This window comes from Sceloporus undulatus, chromosome 2 (assembly GCF_019175285.1).
Source record: "Sceloporus undulatus isolate JIND9_A2432 ecotype Alabama chromosome 2, SceUnd_v1.1, whole genome shotgun sequence".
Classification (NCBI taxonomy): Eukaryota; Metazoa; Chordata; class Lepidosauria; order Squamata; family Phrynosomatidae; genus Sceloporus; species Sceloporus undulatus.
This window is the reverse complement of record NC_056523.1, coordinates 291,093,693-291,121,242: the sequence shown is the minus strand read 5'-3', so window position 1 is coordinate 291,121,242 and position 27,550 is coordinate 291,093,693. Positions and strand designations below refer to the sequence as shown.

At 40.0% G+C, this 27,550-nt stretch overlaps 1 protein-coding gene across 3 annotated transcripts in view; it reads right to left on the bottom strand.

Moving 5' to 3' along the window:
- The window catches only part of AGGF1 (angiogenic factor with G-patch and FHA domains 1), a 31,155-nt gene extending 4,371 nt beyond the window's left edge, over window positions 1–26,784 (bottom strand). Inside the window, exons 1-13 of one of the 3 annotated variants that reach the window (XM_042451553.1) lie at window positions 26,391–26,784; window positions 25,934–26,036; window positions 25,036–25,226; window positions 24,210–24,347; window positions 22,769–22,957; window positions 14,735–14,804; window positions 7,878–7,989; window positions 7,013–7,064; window positions 6,773–6,874; window positions 6,398–6,560; window positions 4,116–4,198; window positions 2,010–2,137; window positions 139–238 (exon numbers count right to left, since the gene is read on the bottom strand). In XM_042451553.1, coding sequence (XP_042307487.1) covers window positions 139–238; window positions 2,010–2,137; window positions 4,116–4,198; window positions 6,398–6,560; window positions 6,773–6,874; window positions 7,013–7,064; window positions 7,878–7,989; window positions 14,735–14,804; window positions 22,769–22,957; window positions 24,210–24,347; window positions 25,036–25,226; window positions 25,934–26,036; window positions 26,391–26,537 — 1,578 coding nt within the window. In that variant the 5' untranslated portion in view covers window positions 26,538–26,784. The other 2 variants (XM_042451552.1, XM_042451554.1) reach the window with 2 other exon arrangements.
- Between the last annotated feature and the right edge of the window lie 766 nt (window positions 26,785–27,550).

Below are 27,550 nucleotides of genomic sequence, written 5' to 3'. Positions count from 1 at the left end.
TGTGTTTGTATGAGTGTGAGTGTGTGCACACACATGTGTGCACCTTATATGTCTTTTCAAAATAAATTGTGATTTCAGTGGGACTTGCTCTGAGTACAGGACAATTTCTGTGGAATTGGTATACTGAAAAAGACCTACCGGATCCTTTATTCCGCCACCATTCTTTCCAAGCCCTTCTCCTTTCTTCCATCCCATCTTCTCCAACATCTTATGACCTCTGTTGCTATCATTAATTTCACTTAGAAACAAAATTAAGAACAGTGTATTATTCATCAAAAATGGGGCAAAAGTGTTTCTCAAACAACCCCAATAAGTAAACTAGATCATTATTTCTCAGCATGTTATCCATGTTTGTTGTGTACCTTCTTAACTAGGGAAATACAACAACTTCAACATTTAAGGAGCTATAGAGTATTCACCTGGAAAAGATTTTATCATTCTATTAATCAAGTTTAATTTGCACTAGAGGGCCCCATTTACAACAAAATCCACAAAACAGTGATGTCTTTATTGAGCCAATTAAAACCACAAGATACTTCATGCAAACTTCTGAAGCTTCACTGGCTTCGTCATCAGGTAAAGAGGTGAAAAACAATACAAGAGATGAAAAGTGACAATATTAGAATCACAGACCTATATTTTGTCTCAGATGTTAGGTCTGTTGTCAGGTAAGATGGTCTAAAGCAGTAGTTCCCAACCCTGGTCCTCCAGATGTTTTGGCCTTCACCACACATAATTCCCGACTTGTTGGCCCAGGCTTCTGGAGGACCAAACGTTGAGAACTATTGGTCAAGGGGTATCAATGCAGGCAGAGGCCAGACTCTATTTAGTCATGTGCCATGAGCAAAGGGCAGTAAAAGTCAAAGGTGGGATACAGAGTGCCCAAAAAGGACGGTCTGCTGCCGCCTCCATTTCCGCCGGCGGGAAGCCTCAGCTGCCAAACGGCAAGGCTTCCTGGCGGCAGAAAAAGAATCTGCAAAAAGTGGGTTCTTTTTGCATCGTGCTTGCGACACCCGAGTGTGCAAATGGCACACTCATGATGTCGCCAGTGAGATGGGACATGTGGACGCTATACGTTCGTCACATCAAAATGGCGGCACCCGTGTGTACAGGGCGCTGCCATTTTGACGCCCCTGTCATGTGCTAGGGATGAGGCTGGTATGGACGCTGCGTCCTCGGCCAACCCCTAGCACGTGATGGGGGCGGCGCAAAGACCCGTTTAAATTGGGCTAAAATTTCAACTCCCTTAGCAACTGAAAAATAATGTCCCTTGAGAGCCAGGTGTGAACCTAACTGCCAATTTCTTAGGAAATTCTCAATCCCAAAATGGAGGCTACAAACCAAATCAGCAAGGCATACTGGAGTGGGATCTTGTAGCACCTTTGAAGCTAACTGAGAATGTAGCTGGTAGCATAAGCTTTCGTAGATGTAAGTATACAAAAACGTATGTTACCAATTTTCTTCTCTCAGTCTCAAAGGTGCTGTAAGATTCACTTGCATACTGATCCAGACTAATACGGCTATGTCTTTGGAGTCTACTACTGCAATGGATAGGCAACTGTCAACTTTTATTTCATAACACAAGCAATTAAACTGGTGTAACTACAGCTCTTAGCACTACAGCCCTCCCTTCCTTTTCTGTCCCGGACCCCCCACGTAAGGGAAAAAACGCGGATGCTCAAGTCCCATTCAAATGAATGGGGCTTGTGCCCAGGGTGGCGTGCGCCATTGTTTCCTTTTGGTGGCACCTCCCTTCCTTCCGGCGTGGCTTCCAGCATATGCTGGAAGCTGTATAAAACACGTCCGCATATAATGCGAGTGCACTGTATTAAGCTGCTTTGCACACTACTGATACCTGTTGATCTCTTTTCATTATTACCTAAAGATTTTTTCCTGTATTTTAGGATCATTTGATTTGTGCTTTGGAAAACTGTATATACGCTTAGTGAATTGCCATGACGTGTAAATGTGTAAGAATAACACCCATAATAGAAAACATGATGACTTACACATGTACAGAGGCTGGAGCATCATCTCTGTGAAAATTTCCTTCACTTCCAACTGTCTCGCGGCGCTTTTCTGCTCTGTCTTTGTAATTTGGATTTTTCAGAACTTTATCATTTTCATATTCTGTGTTCTTTTCAAATACAAATCATCCTCATGTTTGTATGTGTATGTATATATTCCCACAGAAAACATTCAGCAACACAAGCATGCACTTTTAGAGACTGTAAACTAATTCACTGGAAATGGTGCCATATTTTGACTGTAATTGCAGAAATGTCAGTTTTCTTAAAACCTTAAGCCTATGAAAAGGGGCAGGGAAGACAATGGGAGCTTGGAATACCTTCCCTATGGGGAAAAGTTAATGGTGAGTAAAAGATGATTAATGGAGAAGGAGACATGGTAGGTTTATAAAACATGTATCAGTTTTTCCATACCAGGCATGTTATATTGTTATGAATCCACCACCAATTGAAAAAAGCATGTTTTTCACATAGTGCATAATTAATCTACAGGCTGCATGGGGTACACTAGGCATGGAGACAACCTCCTACTTTAGATGACTTTACAAAGGGTGGAGATCTAGCACCTTCTGTTTAACCATTATCCTGCCTTACCATCTTTGACACAAAACCCACTATGAGATACTGATACTGTGGCAGATCACACAATGGTATTAGCTAAAGAAAATCATAAGGGAGCTTTACATTGGTAGTATGGACAACTTTACTGTTCTTTGTTCAACGTTAAAGATGGGAAAGCAAGGTAAGTAACTGACTTGTGATTCACAGCCAGAAAATGCTGAGAGACGAACCACTTTGTTCAGTATCAAGAAATGTATGACTTTGTCAAAAATAGAGATTAATATTTTTTATCGTTTGCTGCTAACTCTTAAAGATGGTGTTATACAATTTCAGCCTACCTGAAGCAAAGCCCAGAGCAATGTCCTGTGATTGTGTGACATACAGTAGTCTGCATTCAGAATATAAATTAATCTTTACTTAAAGCTCACATCTTTTCAAAGACCAAAATTCTGCTCCAGTTGCTTTACTGTTTACCCATGTACCAAGTTAACTCCTGGTAGAGAAGGGAATGAAGCTCAGAGAAACTTTGGAGTAACATTCCATTCTCCCAGTAAATAGAGAGAGGAATTGAAAAGAATCCTATGGCAGGGTAAGTTTCAGACTACTGAGGGGGTGGGGATGAGATAAGAAAGTGGTGATAACGCTACTGACAAGTCAATCAAGTCTGAGGATTCAGGGCTATGGAATGGATTTAAATGAGCTCCCACTTTCCACTTTATGTGGAACCCAAGAACTGCTCTGAGACAAGTGGATTAGATAAATTCATGAAAAGCAAGTCTATCAATGGCTTTGAGTAATGATGGTTTTAAGAAACTCTCAGATTCCCATAGCCTTATCTAAAAAACACAAAGTAAGGATAAAGAGGAGAAATAAAATTTATTTGAGGTCATATGGAAACCATTTATCAGTTAATGTGTATGACCAATAGCAGATTTAAATCACCATCAGGTGAGGTTTTAGATAAATGACTAATGAAAGACATGATTAATGTTAATGAAAATAAATAATTAAATAGAGGTAATTTTTAAGATGATTGACAGGGAAGTGTCTTGTACAGGTTTATGATTAGAGGAGGAAGGGTGAATGAAATTTAAGGAAGCATAGATTATGATTTGTTACTGTATTATTATACTGTATATATTATAATTTTAATAAAATAATAATGATAATAAACTTCCAGATTCAGAGGTTACTTTTTTAAAACCAGAGTATCTGTGGCTGACAAAAGCAACACAGGAAACAATTGCCATATTTTATTCTCATTTGTAATGCTTGTAACTGACACCAAGGGCAAAATACAGTGCAACTACAGTACTAAATAATAATGATAATGAAGATGATGATGATGATGATGATGATGATAATAATAATAATAATATATTTATATTTTATTATTAATTTAGTTCATTGCTATGCCATCTTTCTCCCAGAAAGACACCCAAGGCAACTCACAAATAAAAATATTTCAAAAAAGAAGTCATCAAATCTACTTATGTATAAACGATTTTTTTAAAAAAAGAAACTTACCTGTAAGCCATATTTAACACGTATTTGTTTTAATTCTTTTCTTCTAACTAATTCCTTTTCTTCCTTTGTCAGTGAAAGGCCAACTAAAAGAATACAAAATTAAAATGTCCATCCACAGAACAAAGAAACAGGCAGCTGGCTATCCAGGAACTAAAATACAAACATCTAACCATTCTATGACCAAATTGTAGCTTGGTTGGAACATTCACTACTGGAATGGGAGACCAATAACAAATACCAGGTACTGTTAGGTTATATTTCAGAGAAAGGAACTGGCAAAACTGCCTCTAAGCATTCCTTGCCTAAGAAAACCCTTTGAAATCCATGGGGTTGCCATAACCCTAGTTGAAGGTACATACACAAACAAGAAAGATACTGCCTGAGTGGGGATTCTGGAGTTTTACTATAGTCCAACACACTTTACTTTGCTTTATGTTTATTTAGGCCTGAACAAACGCTAAATAAAGTGGCTTCCAGCTGCTTTGGGGGTGTGGTATTCAAATGACACATGCCCCCAAAATGGCCAGAAACTGCTCCTGTGCCACCAGGAGTCCACTGCTACAAAAAAGGAGAGGAAAAAATCCAGCTCCTGGCAGCCCACTTTGGAAGAAGGCCATGCAGTCGCTGCGGTCCTAGCACGATTGCAGCCAGAAGCTGCTCCTATGGGGCTGTCTACTTTGCTCTTCAGTGAATTATTTATATTACTATGGGCCCGTACAGACAGGCCAAAATAAAGCTGCTTTGGGTCACTCTGGAGGTATGCAATTTAAATGATGCATGCGTCCTAAGAGGTCAGAGGCTGTGCCAAAGCTGTGATCCAGTCCTCAGTACTGGAGTGTGGCTTTGGCGTGGCTTCTGGTCTCTTAGGACGCATGCATCATTTAAGCAGCATACCTCCAAAGTGACCTGAAGCAGCTTTATTTTAGCCTGTCTGTATGGGCCCTAAGATACCTTATTAAGCACACAGCAGTATTACACAATGCTTTCATTGCGCTCCAGTGATTCCGCTCCTACCTCTCCGGGAGGTTCTAGATGGTGCAGCTGGGAGACGTGTGCTCCGATAAGAGGGCCCTCACAACTGGGGTCCCTCAAGGAGCCATTCTGTCTCCCATGCTATTTAACATTTACATGAAACCGCTGGGAGAGATCATCTGGAGACATGGGGCGCGGGGTTATCAGTACGCTGATGACACCCAAATAGTCTTCTCTATGTCTCCGACTGATGCAGTGACTGAGGATGGCGTCTCTCCTCTCGTGGCCTGTTTGGAGTCGGTAATGGGCTGGATGAGGGAAAACCGACTCAGTCTGAATCCAGAGAAAACGGAGGTACTTGTGATAGGTTCCCCTGGTCCAGGAATGGCGGTGTTTCCACCTGTCCTGAACGGGATCACGCTTCCTGTGAAGGACTCCGTGCGCAGTCTGGGGGTGCTTCTTGATTCGTCGCTTCACCTTACAGCTCAGGTGAATGCGACGATCAAGAGCACCTGTTATCAGCTTCGGCTTATTCACCAGCTGCGCCCATACCTGGCCCAGAGAGACCTTGAAACGGTGGTACACGCTCTGGTAACCTCTCGATTGGATTTCTGCAATGCGCTCTACATGGGGCAACCCTTATACCATACCCAGAAGCTACAGATGGTACAGAATATGGCAGCCAGACTGGTCACTGGTACTTCCAGGGCCAGCCATATTACACCTATACTTAAAGATCTGCATTGGCTGCCCATCCACTTCCGGGCACAGTACAAGGTGTTGGTGATAACCTATAAAGCCCTATATGGCTTGGGCCCAGGATACCTGAAGGACCGCCTCTCTCCATACATTCCGCCCCGCACCCTCAGAACCTCTGGGCAGCAACTACTGAGGGTCCCAGGGGCTAGACTAACCTCCACAACGAGGAGGTCATATTCCATCGTTGCCCCGGCCCTCTGGAATACGCTGCCCATAGAGCTCCGCTTGGCCACCTCCCTGATCCAGTTTAAGAAGGAGCTAAAAACCTCCTTATTTCAATCTGCATTCCCCAAATAAAGTTCCAGCTGGTCTTCCTCCCCGACGACAATGTTGATTGGCTGACGGTGTTTTAATTTTGTTTTTAATATACATGTATTGTATTTTTTGTATTATGGTGTTTTTGTATTGTTATTGATAATATGTTGTTCACCGCCCTGATCAATGGAAGGGCGGTATACAAATAAAATTTTTATTATTTATTTATTTATTATTTATTGTGATTTTTTGGAGATTGCCAATGAGATTTTTATAACCAACAAATTATCACTTACTCGATTTGTTTTTCTTATCAAGGCGAAGATGGGCTCTCACTTGCCCTGGCTCACATCCATCACAGGTTTCACTACCAGGGTGTATGTGAAAGGATAATACAGTTTCCCCAATCTTCACTTCATCACCGTGTTCCAGAACCTGGGGCTCACTTTTTGTTTTAGGCTACAGCAAAAAAGAAAGAGTAAAAAAGCAAGGCTACTGGAAGTAAGTGCTCATATAAAGACTATGGGACTATTGCTTCAAAATAGGAAGATCAAGGGGTATGGAATATCATAAACCAAGCAGTAAAATTACCACAAGGACACAGAGGAATGTTCAAACTATAAAGTGGGCAACCACAGAAGAGTCAACAATACTTTTAACTTTATGCTCACCTGCAGAATTTGATTTCCATTAACCACAGTACCATTCTGACTCCCTTGATCCACAAGAACATAACTCTGCAATTCATGATCAAAATATATTTCTGCGTGAAACTAACAGAAAACAAAAATGCTTAGTCATAAACTGTTTCTTTAAGAATATATGATGTTTAAAATGCAGAAATACAATCATTTTTGGTATTTCTTTAATAATTTTTAAATTAGACAGGATTCTAACAAGAATTAAATTACCTTACTAACACCCACTTCTGGTATCTGGAGTGTGTGTTCCATACTTTTCTCTCTGTAAAAAGAAACAATTAAGAAAGAGGAGGAAATGTATCATGTAGGGACTGCCTTGAATAATCAACAGTGCAATTCCAAGAATGGAGTTAGAACTCTTATGAAGAGGACAGGAATCTCTGGTAAATAATCTTTCCAAGCTTCAAATCCTTCCCAAAATAAAAATTACAAAGAGCATTGCTGGAATGCTGTATGTAGTTTTAGTATGAAAGGTAATGATGGCTTTGTATAAAAACTTACTGCTGAATGGTCTACTGCAATTATATAAAACACTATTTACTGTACTGTACTGTTTTCAAAGAAAACATAGGGTGTTATATCCAGATAGTGAACTGATCCCTATGCCATATTCCAACACAATCAACAAGGTCCTCCAGCCCTTAGCGTGGTATCTTGCATGGACTAGGGATAGGTTGGAAACATGGGGGGGGAGCCCTTTCCAGCTTCCTTTTGCTGATGCACTTCTAGATAAACCCATATACTTTTGTTTTTGTCTAGCATTACCTACCTACCATTCAAACAAAATCTCATCCCACCACACAATAATTTGTTGAACAGGTCAGCACCTACTCCTCCTATACAGCTACAAGAATCAGAAAAATGGACAAATACTTTTTAATTTTAATGGGGGAACATGTTAAATGAAAAGTAACCAAACCACTGAATTTATTATAACCAATACATATGTCGTGTGTACTAGACATTAGAATCTTGGGCATTTGAAATAAAATGAAAAAAACAGGAAGCAAAAAGTTAATCATCACCCACTACCCAGTATCAGTTCTGTTTTCTCTTGTACACTTGCTTGCATTACCTTCCAATTGTGGCAGGTTTGACAGCTGTGATGATATACAGAGATCCCATCTGCAGTACAGGTGATCTAACTACAATCACTCTAATACAAGGTGGCCAGATTTTGTCTGCATCTAAATTAAAAAAAACCAAAAGCAAAATAAAGATTCTTGTGTGAAACTTTTAATGTTTAAGCTAGCAATGTCACTAAATCAGTTAAAATCATGTCTCACCCAACTGGGAGCCTTCCAGATGTTTTAGACTACAGCTTCCATCATGCCTAGCTGCTGCTCTTGATGGTTGGAACGAATGGCACTGTAGTCTAAAACATGGGCCAAAATCCTGTTGGCTCTTCTAGCAGAGCTTTGAGCTAGTAGAGGTAGCAACAAGATTGGAAAGGCTGGGGGCTCAGTGGTGGCAAGAAAAAGTGAGAAAAATATTGTCATCAGTCAAGAGAGGAGGCAGCTGCTTGCTGTGATGTTTAGTTCTAAATGTTTGCCTTTGGTAGAGTTTCATGAAACTGAAGCACTCTGGGAGACATGACATGAACAATCATACATGCTAAGTGACAGCTATTTGTCCAAACCATCCCTCCTGGACTAATTTAGTTCCAAGGTCCCTTCCCAGAAGTCACACATTCAGATACAGGTGGCTCATAGCTGACTGACATCATCCCATGTCACCACAGCTTCCCTGTGCAAGTACAGAGAAAATGTAACCACTAGAATAATGGAACAGTAAGGAAGCACAATATACCAACAGGATTCCAACCAAGGAGAGCACAAGACTGAGGAAAGCAGAGTTAAAGCAGATGGTCCAATGTACCATGAATTGTACAAGCATATCCATTTGAAAAACTTTGACAGGCATATTTCCAAAAGTTTGTACATCAAGCAACCCAACTAACTGACCAGCTGAACTATGCTGCTGGACTAGAGAAAAACATCTTGGTTTCTGAATTAAATATGTAAAAAAGCAGATAAAATCATTAATTAACAATTGTTTCTGGTAGCAACCAAGGCCAACAGATAGAATTTTCACTACTTCTCAAAGCAGAAAGAAAATCAGTGCTGAATTCTCCAAGTGATGCAGTGACACTATTGTGAGAGTAGGTGTACAAACACTTGAAAAAAGCTGCTACACCTGAGAAGACAGAGCTTTTGTGAGGAATGCTATGGATTATTTTCAGAATCTAGAAAATCTGAAAATTCTACTAAAAGACAGCATCTAGAAACATGGAAGAGGTAGACGTTTCATATTACCTACCACTGTAGGTAACATGGTCCTTGCTAACAAGCAATATGCCTCCTAACACTGGTTACAGAAAGTGGGGCAGGTTTACAAAAAGAAGAGGGTACTGTTGTCATATCCCCAAGGATATCTGAGTGGCCATTGTAGGAACAGAAAGCTGGCTTAAATGGTCTTCTTGTGTGACCTAGGATGGCTATGCTTATGTTCTTATGAACAATAGTTAATGGCACTAACACTAGGATGAACCACCTTTAGGAATTCTATATTCAAAAAAGCAGGTAGCAGAAGAAACATTGTATTGTTCACAGTGTGAACAAAAGAGCACCTGTATTTTTCTTAGCAGCAAGTACAGTATGAAAGTAACATTTTTTAAAAGCCTATTTCAGAAGGCTTGGCATCAAAACATCATAATTAATTATCTATGAAGATGTGTGTTTTATACATGACACATAATAAAAATGGTAGGTCTCTGTGCCATGTGCAGAACATAGAAAACAAACTTTTCTACTAACAAGTCATCCTCTGAAAATTCAGCTAAACAGAAACATAAAAAAATCTTTATTTGACAGTTTTTTTACAATGGTATAATCCACATTTAGTTCAATACACTGGAAAGACTGCATTGGGCAAGTTTTGCAATTTCAGTGAAGACAATGATTTTGACAGCTATAGCAAACTTGTAGATTTCAATTTTTCTTCCCCAAACTGCAATTACTTAAAAATACTTGTAAAAACCAATTAATTCACCTTCGCTGTCAGTATCTTCTGAATGTATAGTGTCTTTGCTTGATACTTCATCTTCACTGCTATACTCTTCCTGTTCAGAGTCTGTAATTTCACCTTCTTCTGGTTCACTCTCTGTTTCTGTTTTACTGTCATCTGTAATAGCAGTACATTGTGTGTTCTTAAGATATAAATTTGTACTATTTGGAGTACTTGATTCTTTGACTGTTTGGGTGTTTCTTGTATCAGTGTCCACTTTCGCTTTTTTCACATTTGGATATTCTTCCTCTTCAAGAGAACATATTTCATCTGTGGTAGAAAGGCAACTCAGATTGTTGGAAGATTTTTGTTCATCTGTGTTCAAGTCCTGAAGAAGATTTATAAAGAATGAAACTTGAGGAACATTGAAAGAAAAAGTGACTGGATTTTGTAAACCACTGAAGACAAATATGTGAATAAGCTGGTATATTCAGATACCTCTTGTAGTTGAAGGAAATAGTAGTATCAACTGATATGTGATCATCAGTCCAATCTATTCTAAGGCATTATGGTAAAAGGTCCTCTTCAGTGATTGACTATTAAGTCAATTTACCATCAATCTTCAGATCCCTTCATTGACATTTTAGTGACACTGCCTTTTTAAAAGCAAATGGTCCTATCCATTCTAGACATGCATTTCTAGAGATATCTATATTATCTTTTCTTCTCTCCCCCTGTCCCAACTGCAGTTCCTATGCCTAGCTGATATTCTTCAGCAGTTAAGCCACTGAACTGGCCAGTATGCCAACCAACCATTATTTTCACGTTGTCGGGCAGCATAAGCGAAACAGTCACAATATTTTTCCCAACAGTCTTCAGGTTCCCTCCCTAAAAAAGACTGTAACCAGGCACGGAGCTCCAGCAGCCAGGCAAAAAGTAGGCAAACTTTCTACAGTACTTGGTTGACCCACCTAGACTAAGATTTGCTGGGAGGAAGAAGAGGCTGCCAGCCAAGCAGGTTCATCCCTGGTTAGTATTTGGATGGTAGACCACCAATGTTTACCAAGTGCTGTAGGCTATATTTCAGAGGAAGGAACTGAAAAACCACCTTGGAGTATTTCTTGTGTAAGAAAACTCTATGAAATTCATAAGGTCACCATTAGTTGACAGGCAACTTGAAGGCACATGCATATAGAGTCCACTCTGTGCACTCAAGGAGACGTTACAGCCTATCAGGTTTTCTTATCTGAAAATAAAAGTGTACTTCATTAGTGTGCAAGACCCTCATCATGTCAGTTTTGGAAGCTAAATATCTATCCAGCACTCAGTACTAAATCCTCATCCAAGACATTTTTCTATGAAGGCCACCTCACTACCAGGCACAGTTCTTCAGTTCTTCATCGCAGTGCAGTGTTCCATACAGAACTGTTAGTAAACTCTCATCCAACGATGCACAATGGAGCAAACAGTAAACACAGCTATCAACTAAATACAGTCAGCCCTTCATTTTCGAGGGGGATCTCTTCCGGACCCACCTGCAAAAATGGAAACTCGCAGATATTCAAGCCCCATAGGTTTAAATGGGGGTGCGTGCCCGTGAGCAGCTGTGGATGTGTGCCTTGGGCATGCCCCCCCATTTTAACCCCCTGTTTACTCCTCGCGAGTAAGCAAGGGTCGCGGATCTGAAGTCCGTGCAAATGGAGAGGCAACTGTATATTTCTTCTCAATTTCTGAAGACATCAGCTGTCATATATGTACAATGCAGCCATCTTATATTACATTAAGACAGGATCAAAATTCAAAATGACCTGAATAGATTAGAAAGCTGGGCCAAAGCTAACAAAATGAAATTCAACACGGAGAAATGTAAGGTACTGCACTTAGGGTGGAAAAATAAAATGCACAGATATAGGATGGGGGACACCTGGCTGAATGAAACTCCGTGTGAAAGGGATCTAGGAGTCCAAGTAGACTGCAAGTTGAACATGAGTCAACAGTGTGATGCGGCAGCTAAAAAGGTCAATGCAATTTTAGGCTGCATCAATAAAAGTATAGTGTCTAGATCAAGAGGAGTAATAGTGCCACTATATTCTGCTTTGGTCAGGCCCCACCTGGAATATTGTGTCCAGTTCTGGGCACCACAATTCAAAAAGGACACTGAAAAACGAGTGTGTCCAAAGGAGGGCGACTAAAATGGTGAAGGGTCTGGAAACCATGTCCTATGAGGAACGGCTTAGGGAGCTGGGGATGTTTAGCCTGGAGAAAAGAAGGTTAAGAGGTGATATGATAGCCCTGTTTAAAAATTTGAAGGGATGTCATATTGAGGAGGGAGCAAGCTTGTTTTCTGCTTCTCCAGAGAACAGGACCCTGAACAATCGATGCAAGCTACAAGAAAAGAGATTTCACCTCAACATTAGGAGGAACTTCCTGACAATAAGGGCTGTTCAACAGTGGAACACATTCCCTTGGAATGTAGTGGAGTCTCCTTCTTTGGAGGTCTTTAAGCAGAGGCTGGATGGCCATCTGTTGGGGATGCTTTGATTGAGAGTTCCTGCATGGCAGAATGGGGTTGGACTGGATGGCCCTTGTGGTGTCTTCCAACTCTATGATTCTATGTGACAGTTGCTATAGTAATTCGCAGTTGTACTGCACTGCTTAAAGCTAGCTACCAATTTCATATATTTTTTTCCATTTCAGTCCAAAGGTGTGCTGATAACTCTCCAAATTTCCAATACCCCAACCTGTGTTTAAGATCTGACAGGTTCTTACCATTTGTAGAAGGCATGCAAGTGTTTCATCTCTCCAAGTATGACCACAAGCTCTAATTAGGAATCAACATCTCTTTGGATAAACATATATTCTAATATCCGTTTTCTTAATCTCACCAAAATCCAATTTACTGTAATTATCTTTTATCATGTCATTCAAGAAGCACAGAAGTTACCACTAAACACAGTAACTCTCCCTGCTCAATGCAGGGGAAAAAAACCCATAGCTGTAAATTCAGAAGTTTCCCTCATATTCTCACAAAATGTACCAGTATGAAATATTTTAACAAAAACAGATATCCCAGTATAGTTTAACAGTGTCCTATGGTACACATTAAATATTTCCTAAAATACAAAGTGGGACTTTTGGCTTCATATGTGAAAAGCTGTTAAGAAATAGCATTCTGTCTATATATAAGGTGGTGTAAGAGATTAACTACCAAGAGTTTCATTTGAGTGAATATCCTACAAATAATTCATGTTAACAAACGTTACTTTCTGAAATCACATTCACCAGTTATCCAATAATCCATCTTCCAACTTAGGCAAAGGCCTGAATTTCTAGTGGAAATATACATAAAAAGTGGGAAAATTCAACCCACAAAGCCCACTTGTACTCTTTTAATATAAACACAACACTGCTTGGAGAATGGAAATTCAACATAATCACTGATTTGAATACATCCTAAGGGGAAAAAAAGACATGTTTTGTTCGGGGAAAAAACCAAATTACCTAGAAAGATAAATGAAGCCTTAAGGATTCATATATCTATCATCTTCTGGCAACTGCAAGAACTGCAAGAACTACTGTTAGCCTGTTCTGCTACTTTAGCTAGAATTCCACCACCCCCCTCCAAAAAAAAGCCTGCCAAAGTACCGTAATTATCAGAGATGGACTTGTATAGCTTTTATGGAGAGCACAGCTAATATATCTAGAACAGTTTTTTACTTCATGGAGATTACGAATAATATATCTAGAACAGTTTGCAACTGGTTTTCTCTTCATGGTAAGTACAGTACACAGATGTGGCAAACTACATTGGATGCCTGCATCCCTCTCCTGTCTGTTTTGCTTGCTGTTGTTGTGCCATTTCCTTTCATCATTTCTACTGTAGGCACCATGACTGGTCAAAAAAGAGAGAGAGAGAGAGAGAGAGAGAGAGAGAGAGAAAGTGCTGATGCAGCAGCATTGCATTTAGAAACAACAAGAATATAGAGAAAAAGTGCACATAACTGGGAAGAGAGAAGTTGGAAAAGTGTAGCAGTTGGAGAAAGAAAAATGGTAAGAGTGGCATGTGCAAACAGAAAGGAGAGGGGCAGCATTTCCCACAGTGTTATTTCAAGTAGAAGGGAATGATATAAATCAAATTAATTTATAATCAAGGGATCAGATTAAAACATTGATCTAAGACAAGTTTACTATTTTAAAATTTACTTATTTCCTGAGCAAGCAGATTCTGACCAAGTGTTCTACCAGTAACATATTAGGCTGCATCTAAAGAGAGCCTTTGTGTACCTTACAGGAACAATTCCATGCTGCTGTATTTTGCACTTGAAAATTATGTTCACTTCTAGACAAGGCATATAATATGAAACCTGCATGTTTTAATCCGACACACTTTACTGAGAAACAGATGCTACTGAACAAAAGAAAATGCACTTAAATTGTAACAAGCAATGGGTAATGTTTCTTTGTGAGAGAGAAAGTGAATGTCTGTGCAAAGCACAGGCATTTGGATATAAAATGGAGAGTACAAATAGGAAAAATTGTTTCCAAAATACAGGATGGCATCCCCAGACTTATCTCCTCCCTGTCAAGAGATAATATAAACATATGAACTATTGTTCTGTTTGACAAGTGAAGATGTGTTCTTCCAGTTCTTTTTACACATATGAAAAAGCAGCTCTTCATAAGAGAGTCATACATTCATATTTAGAAACCAAATTTCAGAATAATCTCAGGTTTCACTTTAAACCAAGTTAACATAGCTGAAACTACTTTACAAAACCTATCACTTTTTAGAACTGTTCTTAATTAAAGCAAATAGATGTAAATTAGAATTTATCCAGAGTTATAACTAGAAATAATTAATTTTAATGCCTCTCAAGACCAGTGTTAAATGTCCACAGACTAACATCTTCAGCACCACAACTCTACCTTTACCAGAAGCTGCCAATCCAGAAGATGAAATCTTCAGATTAGCCATGGTTTCTGTCAAATGATGTACCTAAAGATGAACAGCAGCAAACAGTAAACAACACAATGTAAAAATGAAGTCTGTATCAAGCATTAAGGAAACATCATGCTTCTAGACTACATAAAGATTTGTATTTCCAAGTCTTAAGAAACAAAGGGGGGAAATCCAGTGCTAACACATGCTTCCTTTTCCTATGCACTAAACATGCATGACCACAGACACAATATTTCTTTGCAGCCAAGCAAAAGGAGCCCTGGTGGCGCAGTGGGTAAATGCCTGTACTGCAGCCATTCACTCGAAACCACAAGGTTGCGAGTTCAAGACCAGCAAAAGGGCCCAAGCTCGACTCAGGCTTGCATCCTTCCGAGGTCGCTAAAATGAGTACCCAGACTGTTGGGGGGCATATTAGCTTACTTGCTAATTAGCTTACTTGCTGTTCACCGCTATGATCTTTGGAATAGCGGTATATAAATAAAATAAAAAAAACCAAGATAGATCACAATGTTATGCATTTTCTGCAAATGATCAGGACCATAAGTCATACATCATGAGGATATCACAGAGTCAGTTCATGTACCAGCCTAGTACCTGTCCCCTCGCTCAAAACACAGCAGCCACTGACTGTACTGATTTATGTTTAAGCCGTGTATGGTCAACACCAACAGAGAGGATGTCTCCTTGCAATGCACTGTAACATCACAGAGTGACACTGACTTCACCAGGCAAAGGTTGGTTCTCCCAAATTACTAGGCACTATCTCAGTTACTGGCTTTAGCAGAACAAGTTTCTACCTGTAGCCCTGCACCTAAACCATTAATCTATGCTACTGAGTTTATAATCTATTTTAAAACAACCTGTAGAGTTGCTAGAGATCACTAAATAGTAAATGTTCAGATTCTGTGATCTCATGACATTTATAGATGTGGAGAACCAGACTACCCATCTTGACTCCTGTGACAGTCAGAGAAACATCTTACTCTGTTTGCCTACCCAAACTATTAAGGATAATAGTTTGTAGTATAGTGTGCTGGAATTCTAATTTGCACAAAAACAGTTCCAGTAATGTTACACAAATGCATGTGCATTTCAAACTGATAGCCAATTCTCATACTTCTGCTCATGAGTACACACAAAGAGAAAACTTCAACTTTAATTTCAGTGTTCTCATGGATAAGGTTTAAAACAGAAGACCCCATCTGCACACAGAAATGCACTTTTGGATGCAAATTCCTCTTCCATAGAACTCTTTATCAAGCAAACCACTAGTGTTAGCATCTACTTTTGTACTGCTTTTGGCTCTTCATCTTGAACAGTGACATGACATATATCAATGATATACAGATATTTAAGAAAAACCTAGGAGCTTTTTATTCAATGTTTACTTAAAACATCTGAATACCTTGTTCATCTAATAGATACTAATGAGACAAACAGCAAATATATAATAGAACACTAACATCTAGAACAGGGGTAGGCAATCTTTTTGAGCCGGGGGCCGGGTTGCTGTCCCTCAGACAACTGGGGGGCCGAAGCCAAAAAATAAATAATTAAATAATTATAAAAAACTAAATATATAAATAAACCAGGACAAATGTAGGACAAAATTTTCAAATGGAAGACACTTTTTTTAAAAAAAATGGAGGACACATGAAAAAAATTTGCTGATTTTTTAAAAAATGTTAATATAAATGCATGTTTCTGAGGCTTCTATAGACAATTGCCACCCAAAGGCCACGGCGGCAATCGGCGGCAGGACCGGGCTGGGGCCGGTCCCAAGGCCTTGCCGGGCCGCATCCGGCCCGCGGGCCGCAGGTTGCCTACCCCTGATCTAGAATAAAACCATACCATTACAAATACAATAAGGAGGCAACTATTAATATAAAGCAGTCTAAGTAATCCCTCAGATTGAAACTGGTTTAATCTGGCAACAAAAAGAATATAATGCACAGACATTATCTTTAGAGAGCACATTGCATAATTGGGTATCATAACCAAAAATATATTCTCCAATTGTTTACTGAATTTTATTTATTTATTTAATATCCCCCCTTTCTCCTGGGACAGAACCTGGATTCTGACAAGGAAAGCATTTTAAAAGCTTTAGCATACAGCATTCAAGGTAGAAAGCTGAAAGAATATGCTTCTAATTCAGACAAATCCCAGACGCAGAACCAAATCAGGCTCATTTGGACAGTTACAGGAGATGTAAAAGGCTCCAGAATTTTGAACTGGAGGGACATTGAAATACAGATAGCCTGTCTTGTAATAATGATAGGTTACTATATTGTCTCTTCTAGTCCTCCATAATGTCAAGCAGGCAAAAAGGCCTCGATGCCACAAACAGATATAAGGAATGGCAATGATTATACAAATTCCTTCTATTACAAAGATTGTAGAAATATTTTTTGGGGAATAATATACAAGCATCTTGTCTTAAATATTTGATTTATTATTTACAAAACATTTATTCAAGGAAAGACGGGCTTCAAAAAATGAGAAGAATTTTTTCCCAAATTTTTTCTGGTTATACTTTTATGTAAGTCTAACAGCATCAGGTTCTGTCTGATCTTGGAAGCTAAGCAGTCAACCCTGGTTATTACTTGGATGGGAGACTGCCTATGATGCACCGGGTGTTGTATGCTATATTTCAGAGGAAGGAACTGGCAAAACCACCTCTTAAGTATTCCTTGCCTAAGAAAACCCTATGAAATTCATGCAGTCAGCACAGGTCAACAGGTGACTTGAAAGGTCATGCACACACACATTCAGCAGTGCTACTCAGTGGTCCACAGAATGGTGCTGGTTCACAAAAAACTGGCTGCCAGTCCATGGTGCTTTTACACAAAAGAAACAGCTGCAGCAAATTTGGTACAAATTTGGCATTGGCTCCTGACACAATAAAAAAAAGTGCCAGGCTCCCACATTAGACAGAACGAGAATCACTGATGTACAGAATCTAACCACTGTATTCCTTGATTATCATTTCCATTTTACATCTCTATCCTTGAATGCTATCAAGAATAAACAGAAAGAAATGCAATCCAAAAATGGATAATTGGGCTTAGAAATTGTTCATCTATCTGTGATGTCTCTATACTAATGCACAGAGCATGGGAAATAAGCAAGATGAACTAAAACTCCTAGTACAACAAAGAAAATATGATACGATAGGCATCACTGAAACCTGATGGGATGAGTTTCGTAAGTGGAATGTAGAAATAGAGGGGTATAATCTTTTTAAGAGAAATAGGCCAAACAGGAAAGGAGCAGGAATAGCACTATATGTCAGAGATATTTACACCAGTGAAGAGATCCAGGACATCAATACTGGCAGCCAGGTAGAGAGCATCTGGATAAAAATTAAAGGGCAGGGAAACAACAAGGATGTTATTGTGGGAGTCTACTACAGACCCCCCCCCCAGTCAGATGGAGGAATTGGATGATGCCTTTCTAGAACAGATGACTACACACTCAGAAAGGAGAGATGTAGTAGTGATGGATGACTTCAACTATCCTGATATTTGCTGGAATTCAAACTCAGTAAAATCCTCAAGGTCTAGCAAATTCCTTACTTGCCTCGAAGACAATTTCATTGTCCAAAAGGTGGAAGAGGCAACAAGGGGGTCAGCTAACCAACAAGGATGACTTGGTTAATGGGGTGTAAGTGGTGGGATCATTAGGTGGAAGTGACCATGTTCTCCTGAAGTTTGTTATATAGTGGAAAGGAGAAGCCAGACATAGTCAGACACACATTCTAGACTTTAGGAGAGCAGATTTCAGTAAACTTAGAGAAGTATTGAGGGTCAGAAATACTAAAAGAGAAGGGAGTTCAGGACGGATGGGAGTTTCTCAAAAGGGAGATACTGAAGACACAATTTCAAATAGTTCCAGTGAGAAAGAAAAATGGGAGGTGTCTCAAGAAACCAGGTTGGATGACTAAGGAACTTTCCACTGAGCTAAGTTTGAAACGGAACATGTATAAGAAATGGAAAAAGGGGGAAATCACAAAAAAGGAATTCAAAGAAATAGCAGGCATGTGTAGGCGTAAAGTCAGAAAAGCTAAAGTGTAGAATGAATTCAGGCTTGCTAGAGAGGTTAAGAACAATAAAAAGGGCTTTTTTGGATATGTCCGCAGCAAAAGGAAGAAGAAGGAAATGGTAGGGCCATTGCATGGGGAAGATGGCAAAATGCTGACAGGGGACAGAGAAAAGGCAGAATTACTCAACACTTTCTTTGCCTCAGTCTTCTCAGAAAAGGAAAAGGGTGCTCAACCTGAGGATAATGGAGCAGAGCACAGAATAGGGGAATTTCAGCACAGAATAAGTAAAGAGATAGTACAGGAATATCTTGTTAATCTAAATGAATTTAAGTCTCCAGGACCAGATGAACTACCAAGGGTATTAAAAGGACTGGCAAATGTAATATCGGAACCATTGGCAATAATCTTTGAAAATTCCTGGAGAACAGGAGAAGTCCCAGCAGACTGGAGGAGGGCAAACATTGTCCCCATCTTCAAAAAGGGGGGAAATGAGGATCCCAACAATTATCGTCCAGTTAGTCTGACATCAATACCAGGAAAGATTCTAGAGCAGATCATTAAACAGAGAGTCTGTGAACATTTAGAAGGCAATTCCATAATCACAAAGAGTCAACATGGGTTTCAGAGAAACAAGTCATGTCAGACAAATCTTATCTCTTTCTTTGATAAAATTACCAGCTTGGTAGATGAAGGGAATGCTGTGGATATAGTATATCTTGATTTCAGTAAGGCCTTTGACAAAGTTTCCCATGACATTCCTGCAAACAAGCTTGTAAAATGTGGGCTAGACAAAGTAACTGTTACATGGATTTGTAATTGGTTGACCGGCCGAACCCAAAGGGTGCTCAACAATGGCTCCTTTTCATCCTGGAGAGAAGTGACCAGTGGGGTCCCCCACAGGGCTCTGTCCTAGGGCCAGTGTTATTCAACATCTTTATCAATGACTTGGATGACAGAATCGGGGGTATACTTATCTAATTTGCAGATGACACGAAATTAGGAGGAATAGCTAATATCCCGGAGGACAGGATCAAAATTCAAAATCACCTGAATAGATTAGAAAGCTGGGCCAAAGCTAACAAAATGAAATTTAACATGGAGAAATGTAAGGTACTACACTTAGGGCAGAAAAATAAAATGCATAGGTATAGGATGGGGGACACCTGGTTGAATGAAACTACACGTGAAAGGGATCTAGGAGTCCAAGTAGACCACAAATTGAACATGAGTCAACAGTGTGATGCGGCAGCCAAAAAGGCCAATGCAATTTTAGGCTGCATCAATAAAAGTATAGTGTCTAGATCTAGGGAAGTAATAGTGCCACTATATTCTGCTTTGGTCAGGCCCCACCTGGAATATTGTGTCCAGTTCTGGGCACCACAATTCAAAAAGGACATTGAGAAACTGGAGCATGTCCAAAGGAGGGCGACTAAAATGGTGAAGGGTCTGGAAACCATGTCCTATGAGGAACAACTTAGGGAGCTAGGGATGTTTAGCCTGGAGAAAAGAAAGTTAAGAAGTGATATGATAGCCCTGTTTAAATATTTGAAGGGATGTCATATTGAGGAAGGAGCAAGCTTGTTTTCTGCTGCTCCAGAGACTAGGACATGGAGCAATGGATGCAAGCTGCAGGAAAAGAGATTCCACCTCAACATTAGGAGGAACTTCCTGACAATAAGGGCTGTTCAACAGTGGAACATATGGAGTGTGGTGGAATCTCCTTCTTTGGAGTTCTTTAAGCAGAGGCTGGATGGCCATCTGTTGGGGGTGCTTTGATTTGGATTTCCTGCATGGCAGGGGATTGGACTGGATGGCCCTTGTGGTCTCTTTCAACTCTATGATTCTATGTTTTTCAGCTGATTTTTTTTCTACCAAGTAATGCACCCTTTCTTTTAAAATCAGTTTTCCCTCTACCCTCTTTCTGCTTGTTTATTTGATACACAAAAATGCCACTTAATGATTTTGTACAGAATTAAGCAATTATCTTCTTAAGAACCAGACATTTGACCAAGACATAGAAATATAGCAAGACCTATCCATCACTGTGCTTTGAGTTGTGTAGAACTGCAAGTCACATCCACCCTAAGATAGCAGATAATTATATTCATTAGGGAGAGGATACAATCAAACAAAAACAGCAAACAGGGCTAATACTAGAAAACATGAACTAGATTTCGCCAAGTCACATCAGCGATAGCCAAGTACTAATACAGCTTTGATGGCCCTGCCACCCACATGTTTTCTGCTGACCCCTGGACAAAAGACAGTTTATTGCCATAATAATTTATAAACCATCTCTAATGATACTTGATAGTGGAAGCAAACTCCATCCTATGGCATCCTGGAATGTATCGTTTGATGAGATATTCCAAATTCTCTGCTAGAGCTTTAACTCTGTTCCTTGAGCTACAGAACAGAATTCCAAATACTTTATGAAACAATAAATTTGAGGATTTCACAGGATGGAGCTGTGGCAGTTCCCATGATATCAAACTACTATAAATGTCTACTGGAGCCACTTTCAAATCTTTCCAGTTAAATCACATTTCCAAAATAGATAAATCTTGAATTCTCATTTTCCTTTCTCACATCAGAAATATCTCAAAGCAGGATAATTCATTTCCTCTATAATTAAGGACAGAGTATGATACATATCAAGAAAAGAAAGTAACATGTATATTGCACCAAATGCAGTTAGATAGTTCTGGATGACTCAAAGTTAAACGAACTAAACTCGTCTACAAGGAAAAGGGCAAACGTGCAATGGTCTGGAGTAGACAGGTGTGAAAGAGTGGCCCGAGTGTACCCCAGCTGCAAGCGGGTCACGGACCACTTCGACCGCATGGCCCACTCCCAAAGTGGACCGCAACCGCAGGACCCAACCTGTGCTGCCAGGAGCCAGATTATTCTGGCTCCTGTTTGCTCTGGTCCAAAGGACTGGAGTGCAGCAGCTGGAAGCTGCTTCATTTGGCTCGCCTATTCCAGGCCAATGTTGCTAATTCCCAATGTTTTTTTTTTTAAAAAGCCACCAAAAACAAACAAACAGATTGACAAAATTATTCTTCCACATTCCCTGATCCAAGGCAACTAGCTTCAATTGTCAGTCTCAATGCTTATGAGAAAAGGAAAATCCTTGCTTATCAGAATAAAATATCACATACCTTTTATCATTTTATGCAGGTTAAAAAAGTAAAGCTAATTGCTCCTCAAGTCCTTCTCCTCTTTACACCTATATTAGATTTGACCCATTTATATAGTACAAATGAGCACGTTTGAGATTTTTCATTGTCAGTATATTAAAAAAACTAAGGCCCGTTACATACGGGCACTTCAGTACGTGCGGAGCGCGTACTAGAGTTAGAAAGGGGCGGTGCTTCTGCACCCCCTAACCCTAGTGCGTGCTCTGCGCGCACAAAATGGCGGCGGCCGTTCCACATGGCCGCTGCCATGAGGACGTCCTGGCCGCGCTGCCTCTATATGGGGCAGTGCGGACGTGACATCCTCGCTCCACGCAAGGGCGCATGGTGCACCCTTAGCATGGAGCAGGAAGGAGCTCCATTTCGGAGCTCCTTCCTGGTTTGGTCTGCTGGGCGCAGCCTTCACACGGCTGCACCCAGCGGACCAAAGGAGAAAGGGGCCAAGTGGCTTGAAGCCCCAGGGACACCCCTTTTCAGGCTGCGGGGAAGCGGCGTTTTGCCGCTTCCCCACAGCCTGAAAAGCGGTGGATCGGGGCCTCAGCGGCTGCCGTTCTCACCCCTGAGGCCCCGATACACCAGGGAAACGGGCGGGTACAGCCCGCCTCAAATGGGCGGTCTGTAACCCGCCAAAGACTGCTACATATTTTTTTTATTTTAAATAAGATTCTTGCCATCCAAGTCATAAAATATTTAATATAAATACACCACAATCCATATTATACGTTTACTAAAAGAAAACAGCTTTTTGAGAATGTTACCTTCTGCTCAGTTGCCCTAGGCCACTCTGCATCTTTTCTCTTCTTTTTGCCTTTTCTGTCTTTGCTGTGCTGAGCAGTTCCACTTCCATAAGACTGCAGATCTACCCGTGAATGGAACTGATACCGACCAGTTTCAACATCACAGTAGTAATAAATTCCAGTGGCTGGATCATAATACAGTTGTGATTCCTTTTCAGAAAATTATTAAAAAATAAAATACTGTACATCTCTTTAAACTTCATAAAGAAATTATATACTATAATACTAAGATCAAAAGTGAAGTATGAACAAGTTTAGAAAGGAAATAGAAAGTAAGCAAGAATCAAGAATCGAAACAAATTTTAATCAATAAAAGCTCCAAAGGTTTCAGTATACCAAGTATACCAATATATCAGCAAGATGACAAAAAGGTTCTGGTGTAATTTATGTATGGCACAATCTGGATTAGCAGAGACATCTCATGGTCAATGCTTCACACTTCAGTTTAAGAACATCCTTTGCAGAGAAGCGTAATAATAATAATAATAAATAATAATAATAATCTGTCATTCCACAAGTGAAGTAGAGTAGAAAAAAGTAGAAGAATGGCCCCATACAGACAGGCCAAACTAAAGCTGCTTCGGGTCACTTTGGAGGTATGCTGTTTAAATGATGCATGCGTACTAAGAGTCCGGGAGCCATGTCAAAGCCTCAATCTAGTCCTAAGGAAAAGAGCGCAGCTTTGGCGCAGCTTCCAGACTCTTAGTACACATGTGTCATTTAAAAGCATACCTCCAAAGTGACCTGAAGCAGCTTTAGTTTGGCCTGTCTGTATGGGGCCAGAATGACTTTCCTACAGCTCAATTGTTATATGAAATGAAATTGCACCCACCCTCAGGTGTTTTAGATTGCTCTTTTTTGGATCCTATTTAAGAAATCAACTTTTTAGCTAAACCAATGTATCATAATTTTGGCTTCTGGTGAGAGCTCAAGCTCTATTTGCTCTCTGACTCATTTATTAGCAGAGAAGCATCCTGGAACATTACATTTCAAATGAGTTGATTCTCTTACTCTCAGCTTTCTTCACTGTCCAGCTTTCACTTTGTTATTTGGTGATTCTGGTTTTTTATTTAATTATATATCTTTACATGAGGGTCTTATCAAATTCCTTCATAGCTGTCCTTACAAGTCCTAGTTTTCTTCTGATTTCTTCACTATCGTCTCCATTTTAATTGATAACTGAGCCAAGGTATACAAATTTTTTTAACTACAATGTCTTCATCTACTTAAAAGTTATGTTAATCATCTTTAGTCATTTTTCTTAACATTCGCTGTTTCTACAAGAAACAGCCATTCACAAAATATTTCTTATGAGAACTTCCATCAAAAAATCCTATTAGTTTACATTTGTTAGAAAATATGTATCTATTTCACAAAATGGCAAATCAAATACAGTATTTACCGAGTTATAGTAGAATCCAGTGCTATGGTCATAATATAATCCTGTAGTTTCGTCATATATAAATCCTGTTTGTGACACAGCAGCCTCTGCAGCAGCTCTTATACTTTCTGCTAATGTACCTTCTGTTAATTCTGATTTCTAAGATTAAGAAACAACATAAATGACAACAAATGAAGTACAGAACATGTTTTGCAATTTATTTGGTTTCCCTAGTAAAAGAATACTACGAAATACAACTGTCACAGATGGGAAACAGTACACCAGAATTACTGATACTCCAAATGCTGTCCTGTGACACCCTGATGAAGCTGGGATTCAACCTCATGCAGCATCCTACTCACTGTAATAGTCTGGTTTATACAATTTGCAAGTTCCACTTATTTTCTACATGCACAAGAGCCAAATGTTCAACCTACTCATTTGCAGTTTTTAAAATACAGTTCTATATGAAATTAATAATGAATTAATAAAACTCTTTTTTATGAAGAAGGGCTGAGAATGCCTTCATCCTCTAGTGCTGGTGCAGTACAGCTGAAATAAAAGCAAGCTGGAGAGCTCTACCTCTTTCTTCATGTAAAACTATGTTGTTGATTTAAGCAGCATCAAGGAGGAACACACTATATATCAGAACGTGAAGTAACAAGAGCCAGGTAGTTATATAAGTGGCACGGAAGTTTACTTATTCCCACTTAGCTAGCAGTTCATGGATTGTCTTTCAACCTAAATATGTAGGGCTGTCATAAGAATAATACACAATAATCATGTACACCACCAACTACTTGGAGGAAGAACAGGATGGAAATATAATAAAGAAAATGCGGCTCACCGACTCATTGTGGATTGTAGAGTCATGTCCCACATGCTCATCATGCTTTGTGCCATTTACACCCGGATGATCACTTAATTGTAACTCATCTATACAACTGGGGCTTGGTCCTTCATTATCTGGCTGCACTGGTACATTGGGTAAATCAGGTGGATCAGTACTGTTGTAATAATTATGGTAGTAGTAATAATCTGCAAAAAATTAGAAGGCAAAATTAGTCACTCTTTCCTTTACATATTACCTAATATTTTATTTCTATAAAAATACCTTGGTCTTCCAGCACCCAAAAAGCAGTAGAAACAGCTCACAAGAATTTAAAACCACAATAAAAACAAAATAATATGACCCATTAATAAGGGAATAAAAACAGGACCATACCATCCCCACCTCCTGTGGATACCAACATCCGTGGATCCTCAAGTCCCATTAAATACAATGCCATAGTAAAATGGTGTCCCTTGTATAAAACAGCAAAATCATTCCTTCTGAAATTTATATATATATATATATATTTGAAGTATTTTCGCATCCATGGATGGTTGAATCCATGGATAAAAAAAGCTGTGGACATGGAGGGCTTAGTGTACTTTCCAATCCTCAGCGTTTGGCACTGATGAAATACTAATTTAAAGATTGATACCTGAATGCTATGGTAAGAACAGTTCTAAAACTTTTATCTACAGCGCTATATAAATAAAGCATAGTAATAATTTTATAACAAACCACCTAATTTACATTTGACCAAAAAGTGAAAGGAGCTAGTGCAGCCAGACAGTCCAGATCCCCCCAACTCTTAAGACAGAAGTTCAGACATCAAGGAAATAAATGCAATGGACAGCAATCAGTTAACGGTCAGACTATTCTGCTTATTACTGAAGTCACACCATTTGCCAGCTACCTGCATCTGACCAGGTAGAAAACGCTTCCGTTTGCACTTCTGTAGTGGACGTTTCCTTCTCATTTCTTTCACCCTCACTGATTTTCTTACTGAGTTCTTCAACCTACAAAACAGGATATGTACTTAAAGTTAGACACAAGTGCTGATTTTATAATGCATAGAAAATCAGAATGAATGGCAGGAGCATTTCTATAGTGGATGATCAAGAGGAAAGGGCTGACACTAGAAGGGCCACCCAGTCCAACCCCATTCTGCCATGCAGGAACTCTCAGTCAGAGCATCCAGCCTCTGCTTGTGGTCTACTTGGCCTCCTAGATCCCTTAAGCCAGGTGTGCCCCATCCTATATCTGTGGAGTTCGCTTTTCCTAGATCCCTTTCACACACGCTCACAATGGACTGGAGGCTGGAATGTAGGGCGCGTCCGGGAAAAGGACCCCCGCATTCGCCCTTGTTCTACCTGCTTCCTCCACTTGGCGGCGCAGGCCTGGGCCCTGAGGCGCTGCTTCTCCTCCCTGGCCAGGCGGCTCCGACAGGCGCCCAGCTCCTGCTCCAGAGCGGCCACCTTCTCTCGCAGCCCTTCCAACTCGCCGGCAGCCTCCGCCATCTTCTGCTTCCTCCTCAGAGACCGGGGCAGAGGCAGCAGGACGGGGCGCCACAACGGACACTCTTCCGAGCTTCGCGGGGCTGGCTTTTTCCGCCGCCGAGGCCTCCAGGGGTAGCCATGGCAACGGCCGCGCGCAGGGCCAAGCTCGCGCCCCGCTGGCGGGGGAGGGAGAGGCTCAAGGGCCGAAACGGGACACAGCTGTCACCTCTCTGACTAGAAAACTTTCTCCAGAGCCACCAGAAGCCCCGGATGTTATTCCTAGTCAAAGAGGAAGTGACGTCACAAAAGGGCTCTCTAGGTCCTCCAGCAGAACTCTATGGTCAACATCAGCTCGATATTGACTGTAGAATTGAGCTGGGGCCTACAAGGGCCTAGAGAACTAAGAGAAGGGTTCTCTCTAGGAATCTCTTCCAGTACAACTTCTGGTTGATGTTGACCATAGAGTTGTATTGAAGGACCAAGAGATTCCTTTAATCAAATCCATGAATAATAAAAGCCACAAAAGTCAAAGCCACAAATCTCCCATGATCTCCCAGTGTCCAACGGCTTTTCCCCCTGCAATGCAGACAAGGCTATAGAAGACTTATATTTACATACTGTATATTTCATTTACTCTCTCTCTCTAATTACTGTATTACATATCAAAACAAATAAAAATAAAAATGCAAAACACCTGTGGTTTCTACAAGCAAAAAACAAAAACAGCCAGGCATAGCCAGATTATTTCTAAAACTGTACATTTTAAACCATGAATTTTAAATGTAGATTGTTTCAATACGTATGTGTCTTCTTTGTTCCTTTAAACTGACGTATGTTTTAACTGATGCATATTTGTTGGTCTGTTGTTCCCTGCCTTAATCCATGGGGAGAGGTGGATAAGAAATAATAATAATAATAATAATAATAATAATAATAGCTTATCCACCTCTATTATTATTATTATTATTATTATTATTAATTATTATTATTATCATTTCTTTACTAGGAAATGGACTGAAGCTAACAGTTAACAA